This window comes from Macrobrachium rosenbergii, chromosome 48 (assembly GCF_040412425.1).
Source record: "Macrobrachium rosenbergii isolate ZJJX-2024 chromosome 48, ASM4041242v1, whole genome shotgun sequence".
Lineage (NCBI taxonomy): Eukaryota > Metazoa > Arthropoda > Malacostraca > Decapoda > Palaemonidae > Macrobrachium > Macrobrachium rosenbergii.
Window position 1 is genome coordinate 51,820,969 of NC_089788.1, and position 24,164 is coordinate 51,845,132.

The 24,164-nt window shown below is 38.4% G+C and overlaps 1 protein-coding gene across 7 annotated transcripts in view; it reads left to right on the top strand.

Annotated features, from left to right (window-relative positions):
• Positions 1 to 24,164, top strand: part of LOC136831375 (focadhesin) — a 459,396-nt gene that overhangs the window by 359,959 nt on the left and 75,273 nt on the right. For all 7 annotated transcript variants that reach the window (XM_067091718.1, XM_067091716.1, XM_067091715.1 and 4 more), the window contains 2 exons: positions 9,783 to 9,930; positions 17,730 to 17,912. In XM_067091718.1, the coding sequence (XP_066947819.1) occupies positions 9,783 to 9,930; positions 17,730 to 17,912 (331 nt within the window). The remainder of the gene's footprint in view (positions 1 to 9,782; positions 9,931 to 17,729; positions 17,913 to 24,164) is intronic.

The following is a 24,164-nucleotide window of genomic DNA, read 5'->3' on the forward strand; positions in this document are numbered from 1 at the left end:
GAAATGGACCTTTATGCCTTTCCTCCATTGAAGATGGTGAGAGAAGTAATAAACAAGTTCCGAAATCATCGGAATGTAAAGATGACTCTAGTAGCCCCATTCTGGCCAGCACAGGATTGGTTCCCGGACTTGCTGGAACTTCTCACAGATTTTCTGAGGCTGTTGCCTCAAAAAGCCAAACTACTCAGACAACCACATTTCAGGCGGTTCCATCAAGGACTGTCCACTCTGGGTTTGACCGTGTGCAGACTGTCTACAGATTGGTTCGAGCAAAAGGATTTTCAAAGGTATTTGCAGATGCTATTGCTCGTTGTAGACGACATTCCTCGAGCAAAGTTTATCGAGCCAAGTGGACAGACTTCCATGACTGGTGCAGGAGAGAACATCTCGTCTTCTAAGACACCTGTAGCGGAGACAGATGATTTCCTGCTCTATTTAAAGTCTTCCAGGAATCTGTCTACCTCAACCATTAAAGGCTACGGGCCAGTGTGTTTGGAAACGGTTTAGTTCTCTCTGCTAATAAAGATTTTTCTGATCTCATCAAGTCGTTTGACACGACCAAACAGAAAGAAGATAAGCTAGTAGCCTGGAATTTAGACATGGTTCTGAAGTGGCTGTTACAGCCAAATTTTGAACTCCTGCAATCTATCTCTTTGAGGGACCTAACTAGGAAGACTGTTTCTAGTAGCGTTAGCGACTGCCAAGCGGGTAAGTGAGCTACATGCTTTTGATAAAAAGACTGGATTCTCTCAGGGTAATGCAATTTGCTCATTTACCCTAGGATTCTTAGCTAAGAATTAGACCCCTTCCAATCCCTGGCCTCGCTCATTCATTATTAAAAGTTTAGTAGATATTCTAGGTCCGGAAGACATAGAGAGAACTCTTTGCCCTGTAATGGCATTGAAATACTATTTACTTAGGACAGTAAAGATCCTTGAGCCTTCAAGCAACCTTTGGTGCTCAGTAAAGAATCCTTCTCATCCTTTTTCAATTTTATGAAGGATCTTAGTCTAGAGGCACACACTCAAATTGAGGAGGATGTGTTGCCTGTTGTGAAAGTTAAAGCGCATGAAGTGAGGGTGGTTGCCACGCCCCTGGCTTTTAGGTGTAATTTGTCTATTCCCTCTATTATACAAACAACGTTTTGGAGATGCAAATCGGTGTTTGCAGCTCATTATTTGCATGAAATTGAAACTATCTATGAAAACTGCAGTACCTAGGGTCCTATTTCAGTTGCTGGTATGGCGTTGGGAGAAGGAGTGTAGGAAGTCTACCTTCATCCTTCCTATTTTCTCGCCTTGATTCATGGTGTCAAGTTGTAGGGAAGCCTGGGGGTACTTTGTATTTGGAGTGCTCACCAGTTTTTTGTCTATTATTGGTTGGGTAATGTATTTTTTACCGTTTGACTATAGGCAATTGTGCTTTTTATTCTTTGGTTTTGTTTTTTGGTACTGTGCTCAGGGCAGGGGCAACTTTGTTAATTCTTTTTGTGCAATCGGACACTCCTTTGGAACAAAGAATCCCGCTAACGTAGTAGACGACTCCTGGCTACACCGCCACGCTGCTATATGTTGAGATGAGCGCCATCCAGAGGCAGTACTTTCCTGTAGCAGCTCTCTCAACAGGTAAGGAACCAGCAAGCATTTTTACCAATGCTAGCAATTCTTCTATTTTTTTACATTAAAATTTTAATGTATTAGGATAGATAATCCATGCATTCCACCTCCTACAATGTGGGATTCAGCTGTGTAATTACTTGGTAAGTAGCTTATATAAAAATGACATTTTTATAATAAAATAAAAATTTTATATATACTAAGCAAGTAATTACATAATCAAAGCCCTCCCTCCTCCTCTTGCATGGTTAGGAAGGCATAAACATATTGAGCTCGTTCCTCTCTTACCCCGAAAGTGGGTGGGGTCACTCGCCTAGCCAGAACAAAAGTAGCGCTACCACGAATTTCAAAATTTTAGCTGTCAGTTAATAGAAACTAATAGCTATGTAATTACTTGGTAAGTATATATAAAACTTTATTTTATTATAAAAATGCCTTTTTTTATATAAGTGACTTACCAAGTAATTACATAGCTATGAGCTTCCTACCTATTGCTTGTTCCGGTGTGGGCACATGCCCCACCCACTATCGGGGACTGTGACGAACAACTAAGCAGAAAGCTTCAATTCATTTTCTGCCGGCTCCCAAGTAACATTGGTGGTTTTTTGGTTGCCTGCTTCATCGTTTTTTGGATAGTTCCAGAGTTTTTGGTGAAGTACTCTGTTTTCGTACTAGCGCATCTTTAATTGACTTATGTAGTTAAACATAGGAATGTCTGACTCCAGCTCTTTGAGTGTTACGTTTTGCATTGAAGGATGCAAGACTAGGTTAGCGAAGTCTTGCTATAATTCATACCAAGTGTGTAAAGTGTAGAGGGCAAATTTGTGATGGGGAAATGTAGAGATTGGGATGAGAAACAGTTGAAAGTTTTTAGGTGTCATCAAGACAAAATGGATAAAGACAGGAAGAGAAAGGTGGCTATTAGGGCTGGAAATAAAGCCAGCTTAGATTGTGTAGAAGTAGCAGATCTTGAAGATATTTCTGTTTCTTCTCCTAAGATTCCTGTATCATCTCCAATTCTTAGCCCCTTTATCCTATTCCATGTACTTCTGTTCCAGATTCCTGTGCTCCCAATTGTGACACCATTGCCAGCCTCAAATTAAAGTTCAACAAAAAGTTAGAGTTTTTAGCAAACACTGTGATGGAGTTGGGCTCTTCTTTTAGAGCCTTCATGGAAAAAGGCAATGCCCAAGGTGTTAGTGCAGTGCAAAGTGTTGAGGAGGTGGCTGCCCGTCCCACTTGTGCTCCTAGACAAAGGTCCCTGTCCCGCTGCCCTGCACCATGGGAGAAGACATACCAGAGGTCCAAGGGAGGCCAGGGGAGTTTGCCCACGGACAGTCACCCCCTCCGTTGAGCCTGTTGCCCGGTCCCAGGCTATGACTCGAGCGCCTCCGGAAAGGCGTTTCGTTCAGTGTTCGCTGTCTTTAGTCGGATTCGTAAGACTGTGCCGGATGCGAAGTGTCTTCCGTCTCCGACCATTGAAGAGACATTCTGCTGCAGCGGACAGCTCCCCTGCACCTGTCAAGAAATACAAGGAGGCTAGTGTTAGCCCTCATCCCTCCTGCAGTTCGCAGAGCCTCCCTCTACAGTGGTTCCTCGGCGTACGAAAGATTCGTTATTCTTATTTTCATTATGCGAAGTAAAATTTTTGAAAAAATCTGTTTCCACGTATGAGCTAAAAATTCTATTTACCAGGTTTTTGGTGGAATCTCGCATGCGGCCGGCCGGGATTGTTGGAGGGGAGAGATGGGATCCCCTTGGTCCTGGATTATAGGGGGAGGGCCATGTGAATGTAGGGACGGAGGGATACATAGTGGGAAGGCAATCCCAGTATAATAAAATAATTCTACATCTGCCATGCCTTAGAGCTCTCTCTCTCTCTCTCTCTCTCTCTCTCTCTCTCTCTCTCTCTCTCTCTCTCTCTCTCTCTCTCTCTCTCTCTCTCTCTTAACCATTGGGTATTAGTACCAGACGCTGTTTGTGTGTGGTCATAATGTTTTAAAAATGTCTAGTACAGGTAATACTTCTTTGGAAAACAAAAAACAAACATAAATTTCGTTGTTGTCAGTCGTGTGGACTATAAAGAGTGTGACCAGCAGGGAAACAAATGGATTAACATTCTGGAAAACAAAAAACAAACATAAATTTCGTTGTTGTCAGTCGTGTGGACTATAAAGAGTGTGACCAGCAGGGAAACAAATGGATTAACATTCCTCAAGAGAGATTAAAGAGATGAATCTCTCTCTCTCTCTCTCTCTCTCTCTCTCTCTCTCTCTCTCTCTCTCTCTCTCTCTCTCTCTCTCTCTCTCTCTCTCTCTCAGGAAAAGATACTGCTAATTTGAGTCTCTTTAACCAACAGATATTAGCACATATAACCACACCGTGTGTGTGTTTGTTCGTAGTATTTTGAAAAATGTGCATTACAGGTAATACATCTTTGGAAGAAAAACAAAAAAAAAAATTTGTTGTCATTCGTGTGGACTATAAAGGGTGTGACCAGCAGGTAAACAGAAATGCATTAACATTCCTCGAGAGATTAAAGAGATGAATTATGTTGTGAAGATGTGTCAGTGCAGCATTAGTAAATATCTTCTCGAACAAAAAAAATTCTTGTGTTGCAGAAGAATCTCTAAACCAACAATTTTGCGCTCAAAGTATTGAGGAGGAATTTATTCTATTCTTCATGTAATCAGTAAAATACATACACTATTAAAAACCACATATTGTCTTCAAGACATACACACACGTACGTCATCGTCAGCTTCACTGAGCAAAATGTTCTTTCTCAGACAGAATACAGCTAAAATCTGATTGCCTAGCTGGTTGCCATGGAGATCTGTTAGCAAGTGACTTCTGTTTTGTTTATAGACTTATGTTGTGGATGGCACAAAGTTTGAACCTTGCCATGATCATTTGACTGCTGATGGCAAAAATTACTCAGTAGTTTGCTTTATATAATTATTTCTTCGTGAAAACAAGAATTTAACAATACAGTAATTTTAACTGTAATATAGTGGTATAAAAAATCCCACACAGTGTGTTGTAGTGATGTGTCAACCCTTGTGAATCCTGTTTGCGGACCATCCTCAAATGTACGACTGCAAACTGATGGTGACATAGTGACAATAAAGAACAACCCTCTCCAAGATCGATATGATGAAATGTATTTGATAGTCTAACTTATTAGAATTCACAAGTTAAATTACAGTTATTTTGATTATGTACATTTTTGCATTTTACAGAAGGTTTTTGTTGAAAATATGTGTTAATGAACATACTGTACAAGTATGGTCTTAATTGTCCCACTATTTTATCTTAGATGATCTTAATTATCTCACATTCATTTAACAGTATATTACTATAAATAATAATAACGATAATGAATAAATAACTATAATGAAAAAACATAAAAAAAAAAACTTCATGTTTTTGCTGCAGTAGTGATGTTTGATTATGCTCCTGACCCCACAGTTCCGAAATCCGAAAAATTCCAAAAAACGATACACATCTGCCCCCAAGGATTTTGGATAAAGGATTGTGTACCTGTATTAGAAGAAAGTTGTAATGAAATGGAGGCTAAAGATAAAACGAGTCCTTTAGACAGAACTCCTCCCTAGACCAAAAAACCAACTACAGGCAGTCCCCGGTTTACGACGGGTCCAGCTTACGACGTTCCGAGGTTACGACGCTTTTCAAATATATTCATCAGAAATTATTTCCCGGTTTACGACGCATGTTCCAGGGTTACGACGCGTCGTACGCCGATCCGACGGAAGAAATATAGCTCCAAAACGGCAGAATAATCATAATTTGAAGGTTTTTTGATGAAAAACTCAATAAAAATGCAATTTACAACATTTTCAATGCACCCAGAGCATTAAAAGTAAGGTTTTCTTATGATTTTTTATGAATTTCGACAATTTTTCGGTTTACGACGATTTTCGGTTTACGACATGGCGTAAAAACGAAACCCCCGTCGTAAACCGGGGACCACCTGTAATTTATTAGAGAAATGTCCGTTAAACTAAAGACACAAGACCCGAAGAAAGAACATAAACCAAAAAGTATAAGAATATACCTTTGTCTCCTAAAATAATGATAAAACCAGTGGAAGCATATACCCAAAACATTGAAGAAATAGAGGAGCAAATCATCGACAAGGATGATTATGTTAAAGAGAAGAGATTACTCCATCACCAATAATTGGTGCAACAAGAGTAAACGAAAAAAGAATGACGCATGAAAACACACATGGATGTAATGAATGTTTCAATGGATTGTGCAGCAAAAACAGATTTATAACAAAAGACAGTTTAACAAACACTATTAGAAATTTAATAGAATACAGAAATAAAGAAACCACTACTGCATATTGCATTGGGCACCTAATATGTTATAAAGGAAAAACAAATGGGTAATTGTTGTAAATAAAATTTTAGAAAAATTGCAAACTGAGAATCCACAAAAAGAAAATAACACTTAAACACTAACATAATATTTTCAGTAATTATATTATGCAATGGAATGTAAATGGTCTGCAGACCAGATTACATTTAGGAGAAATACAGCGATTGGTAAAAGAATATGAACCAATGGTTTTATGTTTACAACATGTCAACAAAACAGTATCAACAATAGGTAAATATACCTTAGCATCTACATCTATAGAGGAAGAAGGAAATTTAGGTACAGCCATATATGTATGCTATGATGAAGTACCTGTAAACTTTACTGACTTGCAAATATCAGGTATTAAAATACGAATAAAAACTATAATTACATAATTTATTATTTATACAACCAACCTAATAAAAATTATGACACTGATAAACTTCAAGATTTACTTAACAATGCCAAAGAACCTACATTAATAGTAGGTGATTTTAATACTCACAACCCAAAATGAGACTATAATTGTACAAACTCGAACAGAGCAGGAAGTAAAATAGAAGAATTCATGAATTCAGATGACATATTCTGTATAAATGATGATGAAATCAGCACATATTACTCAAAAACACATGGAACATTTTCTTCCAAAACTGTTTGATGAGTCATTTCATAATGTTGAGTGACAACATTCCTAGTGACTGTCTTCATCAAGCAGGGGGGAAAGGACAGTTTACCGTCACCCTGTCTCTTGGTGAATCAGAAGCACAAGTGGACAACTTTCTATGCCATCCAGCCATAAGCCAGATACATTTTGTAATGGAGGAATGTTTAGTGGGGGAAGAACACATCAGTTATTACAGGCTGGTAGTAAAGATTTAACAGTCTTATGTTTTTGAGGGGAATAGCAAGCAAGCACAGACTCACAGGTGATCAATCTATTTTTTCACACAACAAACACAGGACTGTCTCCATATTTTGAACTTCCTTTCAACAGATCTTTGACGTCCTCATCTACCTACGTCAAACCAAACAGCTGACAGTCATCATGGTGAAAGGCTAACTACCTGGACCAAAGTGTTCAGAGTGAAATTAATAGATCTCTCAGTTTTTCTTAACTATATATGCCAGTTAAGAGCTTCAATCAGTCTTGTTTACCTGGTGCTTGGGCTTATGGAGATGAAGTGACTCACTTTTAAAGCTTATTCACACAAATGTCACCCTTCAACATGTATCGGAAAGTATTTTGACCTTCTTTTCCGGTACTCGGGAGATTTGAATCTCTCACACTAGCTTGTTTATTGCTTGGTTTTTGGCAAAACTTGGGAATCATCAGTTTGAGGAGAGACAGAAGCTTTTGTTTTCTCTTAAGGACCTTCTGGTGGTCTAGATGAGAGGGTTCTTAAGTCAAGTATCAGTACATCTTGCTAGTTTTAGCAAACAAGTAGGTGTTTAGGACACTTCCTGTCATTGTGTCTTAGTAATGTATCAGGTGTGCTTACAACATTTCTGAAAGCAGTCAGTTATACAGCTCAGGTGATACTAATTAAGAGGCATTGATCTATTCTTGGCATTTCCAAGTAGCTTTTTAGTAAACAGGAGATGAAGGCAGGTGTCAGTAACATCAGACTATAGAATTTCACCCCCATGGTTCCAGACTTTTCCTTCTGGACCTGCGGTGGCTGTTCAGCAGTTTGTGTAAGCACCCAGCCCCTTTCAGACAGAAAAGCATCTTGCTTAAGGAACTTTGGAGAACATAAGTCAAATGGTAAAATGATTTAATTCCTAATGGAGTAGAAGCTTGATCTGGGAACATGCTGGACCAGGTGTAGATATAGGTGGTTACTCAGTCAAGTAACCAGTCTTAGAGCTTGGTAACTAAGATATGCAACTCCATCCATTCTTCTGTTAAACAAGGGGGGAGTGGGTGGTGATAGAGCTATACAGTACTGTATTCTGATCTTGAGATATAGCTGCCCTCTGATTTGCACAACCCCTTGGGTTTAGCACACTGTTCCCTGATCTTTTCCATGCTTAAGTAAGGCTCAGACATTCACAGAACCTTACTCAGACTTAGAGCCTTACTGCTTTGTCATCTGTATGCCAGACCAAATAGGAGGTTGCAGGAGTCATTGCATCCCACTGGAAAACAATAACCAAGTTCAACATTTAATAAAAACCATTTTTGTTGCAGAATGCTGATGCATATTGCTGATTTTTTTTCTTGGTTTGAATTAACATATTTCCTAAAAGGGAGAGTGAACTTTTTATTGATGTTAGTGATGAACCTTTTGCCTTTTATTGTATTTTTCCATTTAACATTGGGTATCAGTTCAGAGCAAAAGTAATATCATTTGCATCTAGAGATATACTGTAATAGGGAGTCCATTGTAATATACAAAAATAAGTACAGTAAAACCAAAAAAGCACATAATGTCATGATTCCTCTATATTTTACTATAATTAAATACCAATAAATGCCCTTCAACGAAATGCTTGATTGATATAATTGATCCAGGAAGGGCTTAAGCTAGAAATAGTACTCTTCCATAATGTCAGATCTAGAGTGAAGACAGTGACAGGTGTATCAGAAGAATTTGAAAAAGATGTAGGTGTCCATCAGTGATCAGTAGTAACTCCAATGCTGTTTAGTATAGTAACGGAGGAAGCTACATAGGAAAAGGAAATGTAGAAAAACAAACCCCTTAGAGCTTTCATGTATAAATGACCTAAAGTTAGCAATTGCATCTAGGGAAGAGGTTTTGTGATGCTTAAAAGGTTGGAGAGTGGCATTAGCATGAGAGACTGAAAATCATTATAAGCAAAACAAAGCTTATGATGACTGGACAGGAAGTAAATGAAAAAGTACAATCATGAAAGTGGCCATGTTGATGACGTGGGAAAGGTGTGTGAAGCTGAACTCATTATTGTACTGAATGTTACAGATTATGTTAGAAGAAATGCTCATGATTATATGACACATTCTAGAGGGAACAAGAGTTCATAAGTGTTTGAAATGTATTATAGGAGTAAATGGAAAGAGAGAAAGTGAAACATTTAGCATTTCTAATGTATGCAGGCTTTAGCATTAAAACATTTAACATCTTTGTTAATTTGGAGACACACTGGACTGTGAAGCAGGAAAGAAGAGGGCAGTAAGAGAAAGAACAGCTGCACAATGGATGAAATGGAAAGAGATAGCTAGACTACTGGTAAATATCATTGTCTTAGTAGCAGAGAGTGAAGACTTACAATGGGTTCACATTACACAATGTTGAAATGCATTGCTAAGTTGCAATGAAAAGATTGTATTATGAATGAGGAAATGGTGGAGAGATGTGGGGTCCAAAGCCTGAAAAACAGATTAAGATTGGACTTGTAATGAGAAGGGATCAGGGACAGTTAAAAGCACTAGATATAGAAGGAGCAGAATGAAGACTTGTAGTAAGGCCTAGGATATATGGAAAAAATTGGGTAGATTAAGCTTTAGATCTTGTAGGAGTTTTGACAGAAAGAGCACGACTGAGAAGAGTAAGAGATAACTCATTTCACCTCAAACTGCACAAAGGAAAAAACTGACATAAAGATGTTTATCATGTAGATGAGGTTAGTGATTTCTACTCATTGTTGTCAACAGGCAGTTCTTTCCCCTGAAAAATTTAACACTTGTTTTTTTTTATTTTAGGGAGTATTGTACAATAGTTTTTATGTAATACTTGCAGAAAATTATTTGTTTATACAATTCTGTAGTGTATAATCCTGTTTCTTTCTCTCCAGAAAACAGGTCTTGGGACTAGGACGTTAGAGCGATATATTAACTCTATAGCCTCCCGAGTTGGCCGAGGATGTGACATAACAATATGTGCTCTAGCTGAAGCTCTTCCTTCAACATCTGGGCAGTTGCAAGTCAACTTGCTTAAATTGGGTAAACAGTCCATGTTTTTATAATATATTCATTTCTGAGCTCGTCCCTGTGTCAGCCGGTGAAATATCCATCCAGCACATCACTGGGTGACACAGGGCCTCCCTCAGAAATAGATTTTTCCTTTGTCAAAATCCCTTTTCTAGTTTGTGTTGAAGGCAGTTTGACTTAAACTCTACAGAGACAGTCTGTTTTTCAAATTTAGCCGGAGCATTTGTGAACTTTTGAAGAGTGAGAATAATGGTAGTACACCAAGCCTAAAAAAATTTGGGGTTTCTTTGTTTTAACATATCATTTGGTCATTAAAAATTTTTAAATTGCTGGCAACTTGAGAACCCGTGTTGACATCTCCCAATACTGTATTACTTTCCATTAAAATAAACACTAAAAACTGCTAGTTTTCAATTTTTTTAGTATAATAATGAAATGAATGTTTTATACAGTATATGTAACTTACCAAGTAATTACATAGCTGTTAGTTTCTACTTTAACGGCAGCTTCAGAACTGAAAATTTGCGGTAGCACCCTTTCGTTTTGGTGCAGGTAAGTTCCCCACCCACTTCTGGGGAAGTATAGGTACAACATAGTTGAAGAGCTCAGTTCGTTTCTGCCGCTCAGCGACCATACGTAAGTTGTTCAGCAGCTTTGTTTTGGAATTCAGGAGTTTTGACCAGATGGTTTGGATTAATTTTGAAGGATTTGGTGAAATACAGGCAGTCCCCGGTTATCGGCAGGGCTTCCGTTCCCGACAGCATGACAATAACCGAAAATCCGTGATAATAGCGCTGATCCCTGGTTACCAGTGCTGATATCCATTTATCGGCTCTGATATCTGGTTATCAGTGCTGATAACCGGGGATCAGCACCACCAATAAGTGAGGATCAGCGCTGATAACCAGGGATCGGCGCCGATAACTGGAGATCGGTGTTGAAAATTCGGTTATCAAGAGAATCTACCAACTGTCTGTATTAGCAACAGTAGGTGGGTTACCGCAAGTGGTGCCTTTTCAGGGGAATTACTTGCACCTATACCTCTGTGTATAATTTAATTAAATTTTTCCAATTTTTGAGGTACTGTATGCTAAATGCCTCTGAGTACAAGCTATAAAAATTATAATTCGATGCTGTCTTCTCTTCTTAGACATGTTAACCTGCATATTTCTCATGATCTCAACCTGAAAAAACCATTAGGTCATTTGATGTTGAATTTCTTTAAACTCCAAGGATTCCCTTTCCTGAAACTTAGATATGATTTTTAAATATCTTATGAGGGAACCTTTTGAACCCCTGCAGTTGGTTCCTCTTAAGGGGATCGGCCGGTTTCCGACTTTTTTAACGACAGGTTGTTGATATATAGGGGGTTTGTTAAAGGATATTGTGTGGAACTTCTGGGGAAAAAATTTTTGTTCAGTGACCTTAGGTTTTGTGACACCAGAGCATTTTTCGGCCAAAAATAGCCATTTTCAAAATGCATCTCCTCCTTTGCTTTTTGGTTTTAAGGGATGAGATTTGAACCACGTATAAAACACATATGGACCTTCGATACAAAGCCGGGGAATTTTGATTTTTCAATTATTTTTCGAGATATGAATTTTTTTTTTTATGAAATTTTCCCAGAAAAATTACAGAAAAAAAATTGCCAAAAATCAGAAACTCAAAATATCAAAAATCCCCGGCTTTGTTTTAATCTACCATGTTTCCTCATATTATATATGAAATTTCATTTAGATTGGTCCAATACTAAGGGAGGAGATACATTTTGAAGGTGAAAAACTTATGTTTTGAGAAACGGGCCTTCAAAGTTTTAGGTACATAAAAAAAGGTAAAAGACTGTGTTACCATTAATTTTATGGTTTTATTTTGTTTTTATTTTTGAGTATTAATGCAAAATTATTATGAATAGGAATATTAATTGATTATCTTTGTGCCTAAGACACATTATTATAAATTTTAGGCTCCTGGTCCCCCCTTGTCTGATCTTGTCATAAGGTATTACTCTAGGGTATCATAGTTGCCTACACTACTCATTGTCGCCAGGTTATGTGGTTATTTAAAATCCTCCAGCTTCATATTCTTGAATTTTCTTGTGTATTTTCTTTCTTTCTGGGAATTTCTTCTTTCTGGCACTCAATCTTCTTCTTTCTTTATCTTGAAGTTCTAGGCTTTGTTGAAGAGCAGAAGATATGCCAAATTCTTGGAAGAGAGTTGCGTTTCTGTATCCAAAGTTATGGTCAAGCACAGTTGTTTGTGCTACAAACTTTACTCTTTGTGCTCCAGCAAACTTAGTCTTGTGTGCTCTGTTCCAAATTTTTGAATGAAAACTTTCATTCGCGTTTTGTGTAAGACCGCGAACGCAGTGTTCAAGCAATTCTTTCTCAGACAGTGCTTCATACACAGCCTTTATTTTCCTTTCACTCTCAGCATCTAAATTGATAACTGTTGAAGATCTCTTGAACTCTATTTTCTCTCTTTCTTTACCCATTGCTATGCTGCGCTGAAAATAGCACCAAGAATCTTCCCCTTTCGGACAAAGTCCATGACGTTGATTTTCTTTGGAACTGAATATATGGTTGAATGATGCCATTATATCCTTCTTCATATCAATCCATGATTTACCAATATTGCGGTGGATTGCCCTGCCATAATAATTAGTCATTATGCTAATGTTTGTATCCGACAATTTATTCTTTCCACTTAGAGCACTAAATTTCCTTCTTTTTCCAGTTCTTGTTACTCTCTCTTCTTTTTCATCTTCTCTTAGTCTCTTCATTCTGTTAGTCATTCTTTTCTTTACATGGTTGATGCATTCTACTTTCACCACTTTTAAATTTTCATACGGTCCATTTCCACCGTTCATTGCTAAAACACTATTATAAGCGCTGGAATCTCCGTCTCCAACAAAGGTGGCGTAGCGGAATCCCAAATCTTGCGACCTTGAAAACATCCTTATGGCGCCTTCTGTTTCCATCCCTCCTGATGTACCTTCATAGTTTATATTACAATATTCATCATGAAGGGTTCTCCACACGTTGAAATCTTCTTCTGTTATTTTCATTTCTTTTAGTTCAGTCGTTTTAGCGGCACATGCTTTGCAAACTTTGTTCATCACTTCAAAGTCTATCACATATCCTGTGCACACTTCTATTATGACTCCCATACCTACATTAGAAACATGGCCTCTTTTCATCCATGTCCCATCGTAGGATACGTCAGTATTGAGTACAGTATTCCATTTTCATCGGGCACAATTCCCATATATTTCCTGTAGTATGTTCTTATATTTTCAAAGATTTTCTCTTGTTTCATCTGAAAATATGTATCCATTTTATCATAAAGATATCTAAGATGGCGTGAATACTTGCTATTTCCCATTGGTTTTTTTACCAAGCGTTCCTTGTAATCTCTTCAGTCCTGCGAATCCATAATCTTCCAACAAAGAATGATAGATTACTGCCACATTGGTTTTGTAAATTGGAGCGTTCCTTCCTTCTGTAGAAATCGGTGGGCATTTTGCGGGTTCTGAAACAATTTTCCCTCTGCATTTAGGACATATCTTTTTTACTAGTGTCTCAAATCCATCCCTTGCCAAATGGATCCTCGGAATTACTTTGCATCCACAATTCGGTATTCGTGATTCAAGTAATTTTTCAAGTCTTGCTTCACTTATTATTATCATTTTATTTTCACTATCGTTGATAATATCAGCCTCCGATCTACTGCTTTCTTCTTCTAAAATATCTTTGCCCTTTAGCAGTGATGAACGAATAAAGAGACGATTAGGGGTGGATGTGGTTGGTCTCTGGTCAGCAGAGATCATAGCGTGCGCCATTTGCTGCGCGGCAGCTCTCTGTCTCGTCGTTGCTTCATTCCCCTCTATGGCACTAGTTTCTTGAATTCTCTGTTGTACTTCTTCGATGGGCATATCCACTTGGCTTTTGCACATTCTACAGGCATGAAGTGAAATCTTGGACCTTTTAGGCATGGTGAAAAACTAAAAGCACCGCAGAAAACACAGAGTTCAGTCAAGGCTAGCGAGCGTGAAAAAATGCGACCTTATATGGAGCAAGTTTATAGGCAACTGTTACACCTCTGAGCCTCATGACTCATGATGCGTGCTTTGTCTTGTCTAGGAATAACTAAGAAGATGCCAATTAGGATATTATTGACATTATATATTTCATTTCAAAGGAAGTTTTCAGAACATATATCACAAAAACTATACCAGACTAAATCATTTGCGCTACTGGTGTTTTGTGGGTATAAAGTTATTGTTACATTTGAGGCCATAACTAGAAAAGTAAGGCGAATTTTAGCATAATACTTCGTGGACACATTCTTGAATGCTCTACGAAGCCATAGAATTTTTTTCAGCAAATCGAATTTTTTCAAGATTTTTGGTGTTTTTTAGGCGGCCGATCCCCTTAAATTTTTAACTATGAAGATACTATTTCTAGCAGCAGCCAAGCAGGTCAGTGAGGTGCAAGCATTTTCTCGAGAGGTAGGTTTTATAAGCAGATGCAGTTTTATCATTTGTACCTCATCTCAGAGCAAAGAATGATTTTAAGGCGAGGGCTTTATGTAGACACATCGGCATTCTTGGTTTATTGTCCTTGGTAGGTAAGGAAGAAGATGCACTTCTTTGTCCAGTTAGAATATATATGTGGACAGGCGTAAACCTTTATGTAATAATGTTGCTAAATTGTTGTCTGCTGTTAAGAAGCCAAGTCTTCCTATGCTTAGAAAAGTCAGTGCATGAGAACCTTTATCCAGCTCATTCAGCTTTCTCAAAAACATTTCTCTGGAAGAGGTATTCAAGGCAGCTCAGTGGAGATGTAATTCCATTTTTGAATCACATTACCTTAAGGAAGTAGAGATCATATACGAAAATTGTAAAGCCCTTACTCCTCTAGTCATAATGGAGACAGTGATTTCTTTAGCCAACAAGAAGAGTAACTATTCTTGTTTAGTTCTGTCTCTGTTGTAGTGGGGAACATGAAGGTACAGTGAGTCCCTGTTTAACTGCAGGAGTTCCATTCCCAGCCGAGCGCCGCTAAACCCAAAAATCAGCGATAATATCACTAATAACCCATTTATGGTGCCGTTAACCGGGTATTGGCGCTGATAACCAGAGATTGGTGCCACTGTTAAGTGGAGATCAGTGTCACTAACCGGAGATCAGCGCCGCTAACCAGATATCAGTGCTGAAAATCCAGTTAATAGCATCACTAGACAAGCGCCATAAAACCAAATTGCTGTTAATTGATGCCTCCAGTAAGCAAGGACTGCCTGTACATTGTTGTGAATAGGAACATACCTTTATATCTGTAGGTGGTTGCTTTAGTGGCTGTCTTTTGTGCTTGTTGGGCCAGGGCACAGGGACCTTATTACCCCTGCTTCTCTGGAAGTAGCAATCTCCCATATGCGTCCCTCCTGCAGTTGTTCCCAAGTGCCTAACAACCTTATGGAGACCCACCATTTTCGCAACAGCCAGGAAAGATACTGTAACGAGGCAGCGAGTAAGAGACAGGTTCAAGGTACTCTGATTTATCGACACAAGATCTGTGACAATTGAGAGCTCTTGCGAGCAGAAAAGTAGAATTTGACATTAGAGGAAAACAGAGGGACATCTATATACAGTACAGTGAGATGTGTTTTCTCATGCCTGAAGAATGGATAACAATTCTATATACAAATTAGGAAGAGGTTTCAAATACATATGGTTAGAAGGCTTGCAATGCTTCACCCACATTAGTAATTACAGTTCTGACAAGGACATAAAGTATCTTATGAAAAATGTATAAAAGATTGCTTGACTTGAGAGCGCTGGATCTGTTTCCTGAGAATCTCATGTATCTTTTGTTTTGAAGTGTCGGTGGCCTGAGGGTCCCAGCAACAGCTTGGGACCTCACAATACCACAGAAGGTAAGGAATGTTATAAGTTTCTTGTTAGAAACTGTTAGTCTACTTGTCTTGCGGATTTTTTGGATAGCTGCACCAAACCACCACCTTTACAATTTGGTTTTCAGCTATTTTAGTAGTTGGCAAGATTCATTGCAAATACTGTAAATTTCCATAATAAAATTTAGTATTTCAGTATGCTTACCAACTGTATTAAGTAACATCCCTTGCAGCCTCCCCACTGACTGAGTTCTTGTAAAAGTTTTTCTGAATAGAAGGTAAACATTTTGGTCTCACTAGGGAGGTGGGGGTAGGTGAAGTAGACATCAACTGTCATTTGGGCTCTCAGCCAATTAACTTCGTTATTTTTCCAAGTTTTGCTGAACACAGGTGTGTTTTAATAGCTGTCTATAGTAATAGTAAGTAAGTACAGGCAGTCCCCAGTTCCATTCCTGGCTGATGCCGGTGACTGAAAATCGCTGATAATTATGGTAATAAATGGCGTATACGATGTTGTAAGCGCCATAAACCGCTTATCGGTGCTGATAAACCGCTTACCAATGCCGATAAACCGTTTACCAGCACTGAAAATCTGGTTAACGACATCGTTAGCCAAGCACTGTAAAACCGGAATGCCGTTAACCGATGCTGCCGATAAGCAAGGACTGCATGTATTGTAGTAATAAATGTAATTATGAAAATTTATTTTATTTTTATATTGCCTACAAAAATGTATGAAATCTTTACACCATCTGAAACACATTGTAATCTACTAGAGCTTAGGCTATCGTAAATCATTGTTTGAATCTCTAGTAAATAAGTATTGTAATGCATTATATACACTGATTAGCACAGTTATATTTTATTACATTCATTTAAAGGATATTAACTGCTAAACTGCCTCCTGTGTCTTTGTTTTGCCATTTAGTGTCAAGTAATTGTACTGTTCATGAATCATTATGGCCCTTACAGAGGCTAGAGATGCCAGCAAGGCAAACAGAGGGAGAGAAAAAAAATTTTGAGAGATCAAAAGGAAATGATAGAAAAACTTGAAAAAGGTGTCCAAGGAGTATGATGGCCAAACCATTTCCACCATGGTAGAATATGAAGCAGTCATCAAAGAAAATTGAAAAGTTTGAGAAATTGTTATTAACTTGGATAAAGAAAAAAAGTTCGTCCCTCAAATTATCCCTGCTCAGGGAATTTTCTTAGCTTTATTAGTTCTCAGAAAACCATCTCTCCTTACAGACCTCACGTGAATTCAGTGTTTCTGGTTTTAGTTCATCCTTTGCATCTGTAACAAATATATATTTTTAATAGTGAAAGATTTCCAGCATTGCATATCAAGATTAGGAATGCCATCAAGTTTGATGTAGCTGTGACACATCAAATTATGCTTTGTTCAAGGGGCTACAACAATTAGGTTGTGTGGTAGGTAGATACAACCTCACATACACATCGAGACACCTTATTTACAAAAGAGCAAAAGCAAAGTGCAATGAATGCACTAAAAAAAAAATGTGTTTTTGATGTTAAGGGAAAAAGTAAAGGGGAATGAAGAGTGTATGGTTACCATTGTAATAAAAACTTCCTTTTTTCCATCTCCATCTCCTCATACTAAATTGTATTTTTTCAAATTTTGCAGTAAATTAGAGATTTTTTGGCTTCCTTTGGTGTTAATTGCTGAATATGGTTATAAAAAAATCATAAACTGCATTGTTATATAGGTAGGGCCCTCTGTATGGATACAGTACTTACAGTATTAGGTATGCATTATAAAACCTTATTAACAATTAAGATCTGTTGCATTATCTTCTTAGTTCACACTGAGAGATCAGGGCATGCAGATTTCATCTGGAAAATAGACATTCGTGTAATTTTGCTAATATGTTTCACCTTTTCAGGAGCCACGCTTCTCTCAAATAAGGATGGGAACCCCCTCATAGGCGCCAGACTTTTGTCATCTCTTCTCCAAGTACTTTCAGCACCATGTACTAGTATCCCTGGTTTAACTACAGCTGCTGCAGCTCTTGTCTCTCTTATACAAGCAACACCTTCCCAAGCCTCAACTAATACTCAGTTAGCAGGTATGTTGTATGTTTTAAGTAGTTTTCATGCATTGTGATTTTCAAACTATGCTCTGGTCTCCTTTATAATTTACTTTTTGTTTTCAGACTGGCTTTGAGCCCTAGTAAAAAGATTTTAGGAATCCTATAGCTACATAATTTATATAGGCAATGATAATATATTATGTTGGTCCTTGAGAACTTTCTTACTTTCATACTGTATCTTCATATTAAGATAGTTGCATTTCAAGTGTTAACTCACAGGTAAATGTGGAGAAAATTTGTATAAGGTGACCAGCAAAAAGGTGTAATGTCCATGCACATAACATCTGCATACCTGTGTACTCATCTTCCATAAGATTTCTCCACCTTGTGTATGCAGGCAAGATGCACCTGTTAAGAGTTCCCTGTTTTGGGCTTTCCCCTCATCCTTTAAGTTTTCACTAAAGCTCTTACTCTGGCTGCAGCATTGACAAGAAAGAATGGAATACAGCTAAGTAGATATCTGAATGCTTGGCTCACGGTTCATTCTTCGCCCAGATTTCTTCATCAACTGCCTCAATTGTACATTGGCTGAGGATGTCGTGCAATTGGAATTTCAAAATTTCAAGTGAAGATGCAATTCATTACTACCCTAATGCTGTTCACCTAGAATTTTAATACATTTTTATCTATATTCTAATTTATTAATTTTTTCTTTTTCATAGCTTAGATATCCTCACTCTGTACTTCCCTTTACCTTCTCTTACTTCCTAATGAGCACCATATTCTTTGGAATTTTGAATTTCAAATCAATGGCCCCTGTGGGCTTGTTATATAAATAGTGTTATCATTTGAATAACAGTAATAATAATTAAGGTCAACTGGGAAAAGTCTGACTTGGAGAACTAATGTATGAATTTCTATGTAAACCAGAGCCCCCACCAAGATGTCTTTTACTAAGAGGATTTTTGATCTTTAAGAAGTGGGCTCCATTGTAATCAGTTCAAAATTTGTTTATGTCATCTATAGCAGAACAGATTTTGGTTGGCTGCAGCTCAACTACCCAGCCATTTATTCTTTATTTGGGATGAACCTTACTACTGTTAAATTAGCTTATATCTCCTGCGTCGATAGGCGAGTCGGCATTCAAACAAAAAAAGAACAAGATCACTTGGCTGACCTGGAAGACTGCCTAGTTCACCTGTTTCTCCACCAGGTGTGTTTGAACTTTTTAAGCTCCAGTCAGAATTCTCCTTGCTGCCATTGCGCATAGGTGATTGTTGGTATTCTGTGAAGTTTGGCTGTTTTGCACCTGTTTACATTTATTATAATTTCATCTTCCTAGGATGTCTTTCACCGGAAGCAAAACCAATAACATCAGGCTATGTGGGAATGATTTTTACGTAAGCAGGATGTTGATTTTGAAGTAGATCAACATTCATTTTGTACCAGCTGCAGGGGAACAGAATGTGATCTTGAAACTAAATGTGAGGAATATAGGGATTGGTGTGAGGACTTTGTGCTTAAATATGTCAGATATAGGGAAAGAAGGGAAGCTGATAGATTGTGAAAGCAATTAGTTAGGTCAGGACTTAAACCTGTAGCTATCCCTACTCAGGCTAGACATTTTGATAGTCAGAGAGAACCATAGAGAGGGCCAACTTCCTATGTGCTGCATTGTAATTGGCTGAGCGCCGGCGGCCATTTTGATTGTGTGTAACTGGAGGTTGCTAAAGACGCATCATTCTGTCACTGCAGCCGAGTCTGCACCAAATTATCTCTCCATGGATCATTTACAGGACACAGGCCACACCAAGAAGACCTCTGGATCAAAAGGAACAGAGTGTTCTGCCAATAACTACAAAGTATACAAAAACAAAAAAGAAGTGGCCTTCTACTCTTTTCCAAAGGAAAACACGAGGTGTGCACATTAGTGTATCAGCCCATCTCCTTGTAAGCAGCTTGGTTACAGCTATGTACTATTCATTATTGTTCTCAGTGTACAGTTTATGAAGCAATTGTATGTTACAATGAGACTAAGATATCAATTGAAAATCAAGAATAAAGCATCCAAAGAAAAGAAATTACGTAAAAACAGAGAACTGTTGAAAATTTCCCATAAATGAATTCATATTAATCCAATGAGCATTTTGTTAACAGGTCCTCACACTGACAGATAAGTATAGCCCTGTCTAACTCGATTAAGCTTGGCGTGTGTTAATGCTTTTGGTGGTGGACTGGTGGTGATTTTAATGCTAAACAATGTGTGTTATGTGTATGTGTTGATGCCTTTGGTGGTGGTACATGATTAGTAATTAAATACTACCTATTTCCAATAGGTTGTGCACAAGCATAGCATTTTGTGCATATTTTGCTAAGGCATGGTATTTGCGAAGGCTTGACATTTTGCTAGCATGTTCTTCTCTTAGGGCCTATTATATCTGCCATCATTTAATGACATTGAAGTACAAAATTACTTTTCCAGATGCAGTCCTTTCACAGGTAATTTTACGTAGCCTTAATGTTTGAAAATATGTATTATTTTATTTTACAAAACTTTGAATAAAATTGTCCAAACATTTTTCCAAGGGTTATTTTTATGTTATTTTACAGAACTTTGAATAAAACTGTTTAAACGTTTATGGGTTATTTTTGTTTATAAATATACCACACACATGTCTGTAAGAATATCTGAGAGGAATAAAATTTTTATCCCACTAAGGAATTAACTAAATAGGTATTATTTGGAGCAAAGTCTGTTCTGCTGATCTAGTCACATTTGGCTGTGATGTATCTGAGTGGTCCTCTTACTGTTACATACTTATATAGGCCTATTTGTACTCTTATTTTCTGATATACGCCCATAAAATGAACAATCATAACAGCTGTCAAATAAATAAACATTAGCAGTTTGTTGTGTTCCAGCATAAAGACAAATTGTTGGGCCTACAGTGGGTTGCAGTGCACTCAGAGCATGTTCATTTATAAAACGTTGCTGCCACTGCGGCTCCAGTTACACACAATCAAAATGGCGGCCAAATTACAATGCACATAGGAAGTCGGCCCTCTCTATGGTTCTCTGTTGATAGTGTTAGTATTGAGACTTCTCTTGTAGCTCCGCCTTCTGCTCCCCTTTCGTTTCAGGGAAAGCGTATCGAGAAATTAGAACAAAACGTTAACCGTATTTTAGGTTCTATTACAAGTTTAAGTGAGTTCATGACACGGAACCATTCCGAATCCCCCCATAGTATGCGTTATTTTTTATGTTACCCTGTTAGAAGTAAGGTGTTGGTGCCCTCTCCTGTTCATAGCCTGAGCCTTGGACTGCCCTGCGATAGTGGGACTTTGTAAAAGAGTCAGCTACAGGGAATGAGTCGGTTCTCGGGGTGGTGGGGCTCTGTGCTCTCCAATACCTACTTCTCCCTTTCAGTCTAAATCTCATCATTGCATAAAATTTCAACCTTGTCATCTTCCGTGAATAGTTTTGAAATTGTTTACACTTATAAGAGTAAGAAGGTAGATGTAGACATTGTTAGTGATAGTATTCCTGTAGCAAGTTGTCAAAGCTCAGTTATGTTGACTCTGTTGTTACTCTTAATTCGTCTTTTGCTACATCTCAGTCAAGGTCTTTTTCAACTATTTCTCTAACTGCTGCTGTTTGCTCTTTACATGCTGTTTCTTCAGCTTTTGGTGAATCATCTTCTTCTGTCTTTGTTAATGTTTCTTCTTCTCATCAGAATGGTTTCTGATTCTTTGGTGGTTTCCAAGCTAGATGCTATTCTGGCTGCCTTAGTACTAATGACTTGTCAGTTGGGATACTTCTGCAACCCATCGAGTTGCGTTTGGAGGAGGTGATTCGGGTAGGTGTAGCCTCTTCTTCTCCCTACCCTCCCCTACAATCCCCATTTTCTTCGATGAATGGTAGCGCTGCTTGCGCCTCATCTTCGGCTTTGCTGCCTTGTGTCTCCTCTGGGTAACAGCGGCAGGCTAATGTTCCTGCAGTTTTCTCTTCCTTTTGGGTCAGATTTGCTTAGCGAGGAGTCGGCTCCTGTTGCCATGTCTCCTCAGTTAGCGGAAGAAGATCTTGATTCAGAAGAATCTCCTTCAGTCTTTCGGCATTTGCTGGAGCATTGCGGTTCGCTGTATCCTAATTTAGTTGAGGAAAGAGACCACCTAGAGAATAGGCCTCGGTTGCCTTCATGTAATTTGGCGTCCTTTTAAGTATTTGGAGTAGAATACCCAAGCTTTCTCCTTTATTAGCATGCATTTCGTAAGTTTTCTCGTCTTCTGGTTTTTTATGAAGTTACAGAGCACTGCCTCTTGCGATACAGACGCTTAAACAGTCTTCAGTAGAAGATTCGGTTTTCTTTTCTCGTTCCTGTAAAGAGACGAACTTGAGACTGACAAGTGCTTTGGACATGCTGAAACAGTCTCAGTTTAGGTTGTTGAAGTTTTCATCTTTTATTAAACTTTTGCTCAATATTTTGCCTCTTCTCTGTGTCAGCTTAGAGAGGTTGAGGCGCAAACTCAGCGCATTTTTTGGTGCCAGCTTAGTGTGTTTTTGGCGCCAGCTTAGAGAGTTTGTGAAGCCAGCTTTAAGGGTTTTTGGCACCACCTGGAGTTTAGCGAGGAAGAGCGTTAGTTTTTAATTCATTTCTAATACTGCAGGCTAGTGTTTTCATGCTTGTACTAACTCAGTTTTGAAGAAATGAGAATGCTTATGCTCTTATCTGTAGTAAAGGCTTATGCTGCACAGGTGAAGGTGATAAGGGAGGATATATGGGTACAAGTCTTGTTTTATACCTTTCGGGGATAAGTTCAGCCTTCAGGTTTTGGTAGATGGCCAGTTGCGAGCCTTGTGGCATGCTTAGAGAGACTTAGGAGCAGAACCACATGTGTGGAGGCAGTGAAGGAGAGTTATGATTCCTTTTAGGTTACCCTCCACTGATTCAGTCTCCTATTCTGTAGTAGGAGGTTGTAAATTAGAATGATTGAAATGGACTAGGAGGTAATTCACTGGGTTTTTATTTGACTTTTTTCTCAGGTCCTTAAACAACTGGGAGATTGGCGACCATTAGTGAACACATTGAGACTGAATAACTATACATGTCTGTCCCCATGCTTTTGGTTTTTCCAGCGTGGTTTCAGTGACTTTCCAAATAGAACTATCAGATGTTTTGGTGGGCTTGCAGAAGACATTTTCTCATATCAGTACATCCTCAGTCATGCAAGTTCCTTCAAGGTGTATTTACAGAGGAGGTATTGTTGGTCAGGGTGCTTTGTTTGGGCTCATGTACAGTGCCTCTATAAGTATTCACAGGGAATTTGTTACCTATGGATGGTGTTGATTTATAGGAGCTAGAAATCTTTTCTACTGAGTCACTGGTTCCAGTTGGCCAATTCTTTTGACAGTATTCCAAAGGCCAAAGATCTGTTGCTTCGCCTGGCTCAGTCTCTGTGCATTATGATTTTCAGTCAAATTCCCTAACTCCTCCTCATTCTTATCTAGTGATGTGGCAGTGATACTTGAATTTGCAGGCTTGACTGTCAGAAAGCGAATAGCACTTGCTTCATGAAGAATTTTAGCCCTGAAGGAAGCTTGCCAAGTGGTAAGGGCTTTCTTTGTTAGGAAACATGGCCTCACTGGGGATTTTGTCAGAATAATCAGGCTCAATTAGAGTACAATTCTCAGCATAAGAGTTTACAACTTAGCGCTAATGTTCATTAAATTTGCAAGTAATTCAGGACCATCATTATCACCAGGTTCTGTAGGAGGGACCCTGTAACCAAGAGTTGACCATTTTATTCTTAAACTTACGGCCAGGTTTTGTTTTTTCCTCTCTTGTCATGTACCACGAAACAAAGAATTTTGACTAGTGTTATTACACTTATATACAACATGGAATGGTCAACACTACACCTGATAAACTTACTAGATACCAGGGCAATGTAAAGACCATTGAAGATGGCCTAGCAGGTTTATCCCTGGTCAGAAACAAACTCATAGTGGAAAGTTTGCTTCTTTGAGTGAAATTAACAACATGATATTTGTTTGATGATTCATGCTGCTGAAGGACAGTGTTTTTGGCAGTTGGGGATTCAGAAAGATTACTACTCCTTTGAGGGCCCTCAGGCTTGAGCAGTGGATGTGTTTTCTTAAGTTTGGCCTGATTCACACTCATAGGCCTTCCCCTTCTATCTACTCTAAGGAAGTATTGATCAATTTCAAGTTCAAGAATTTCTTGGGGACTCCTGTAGAGCTGTAGTAACCTCAGAGCAAATGTTTTTTTT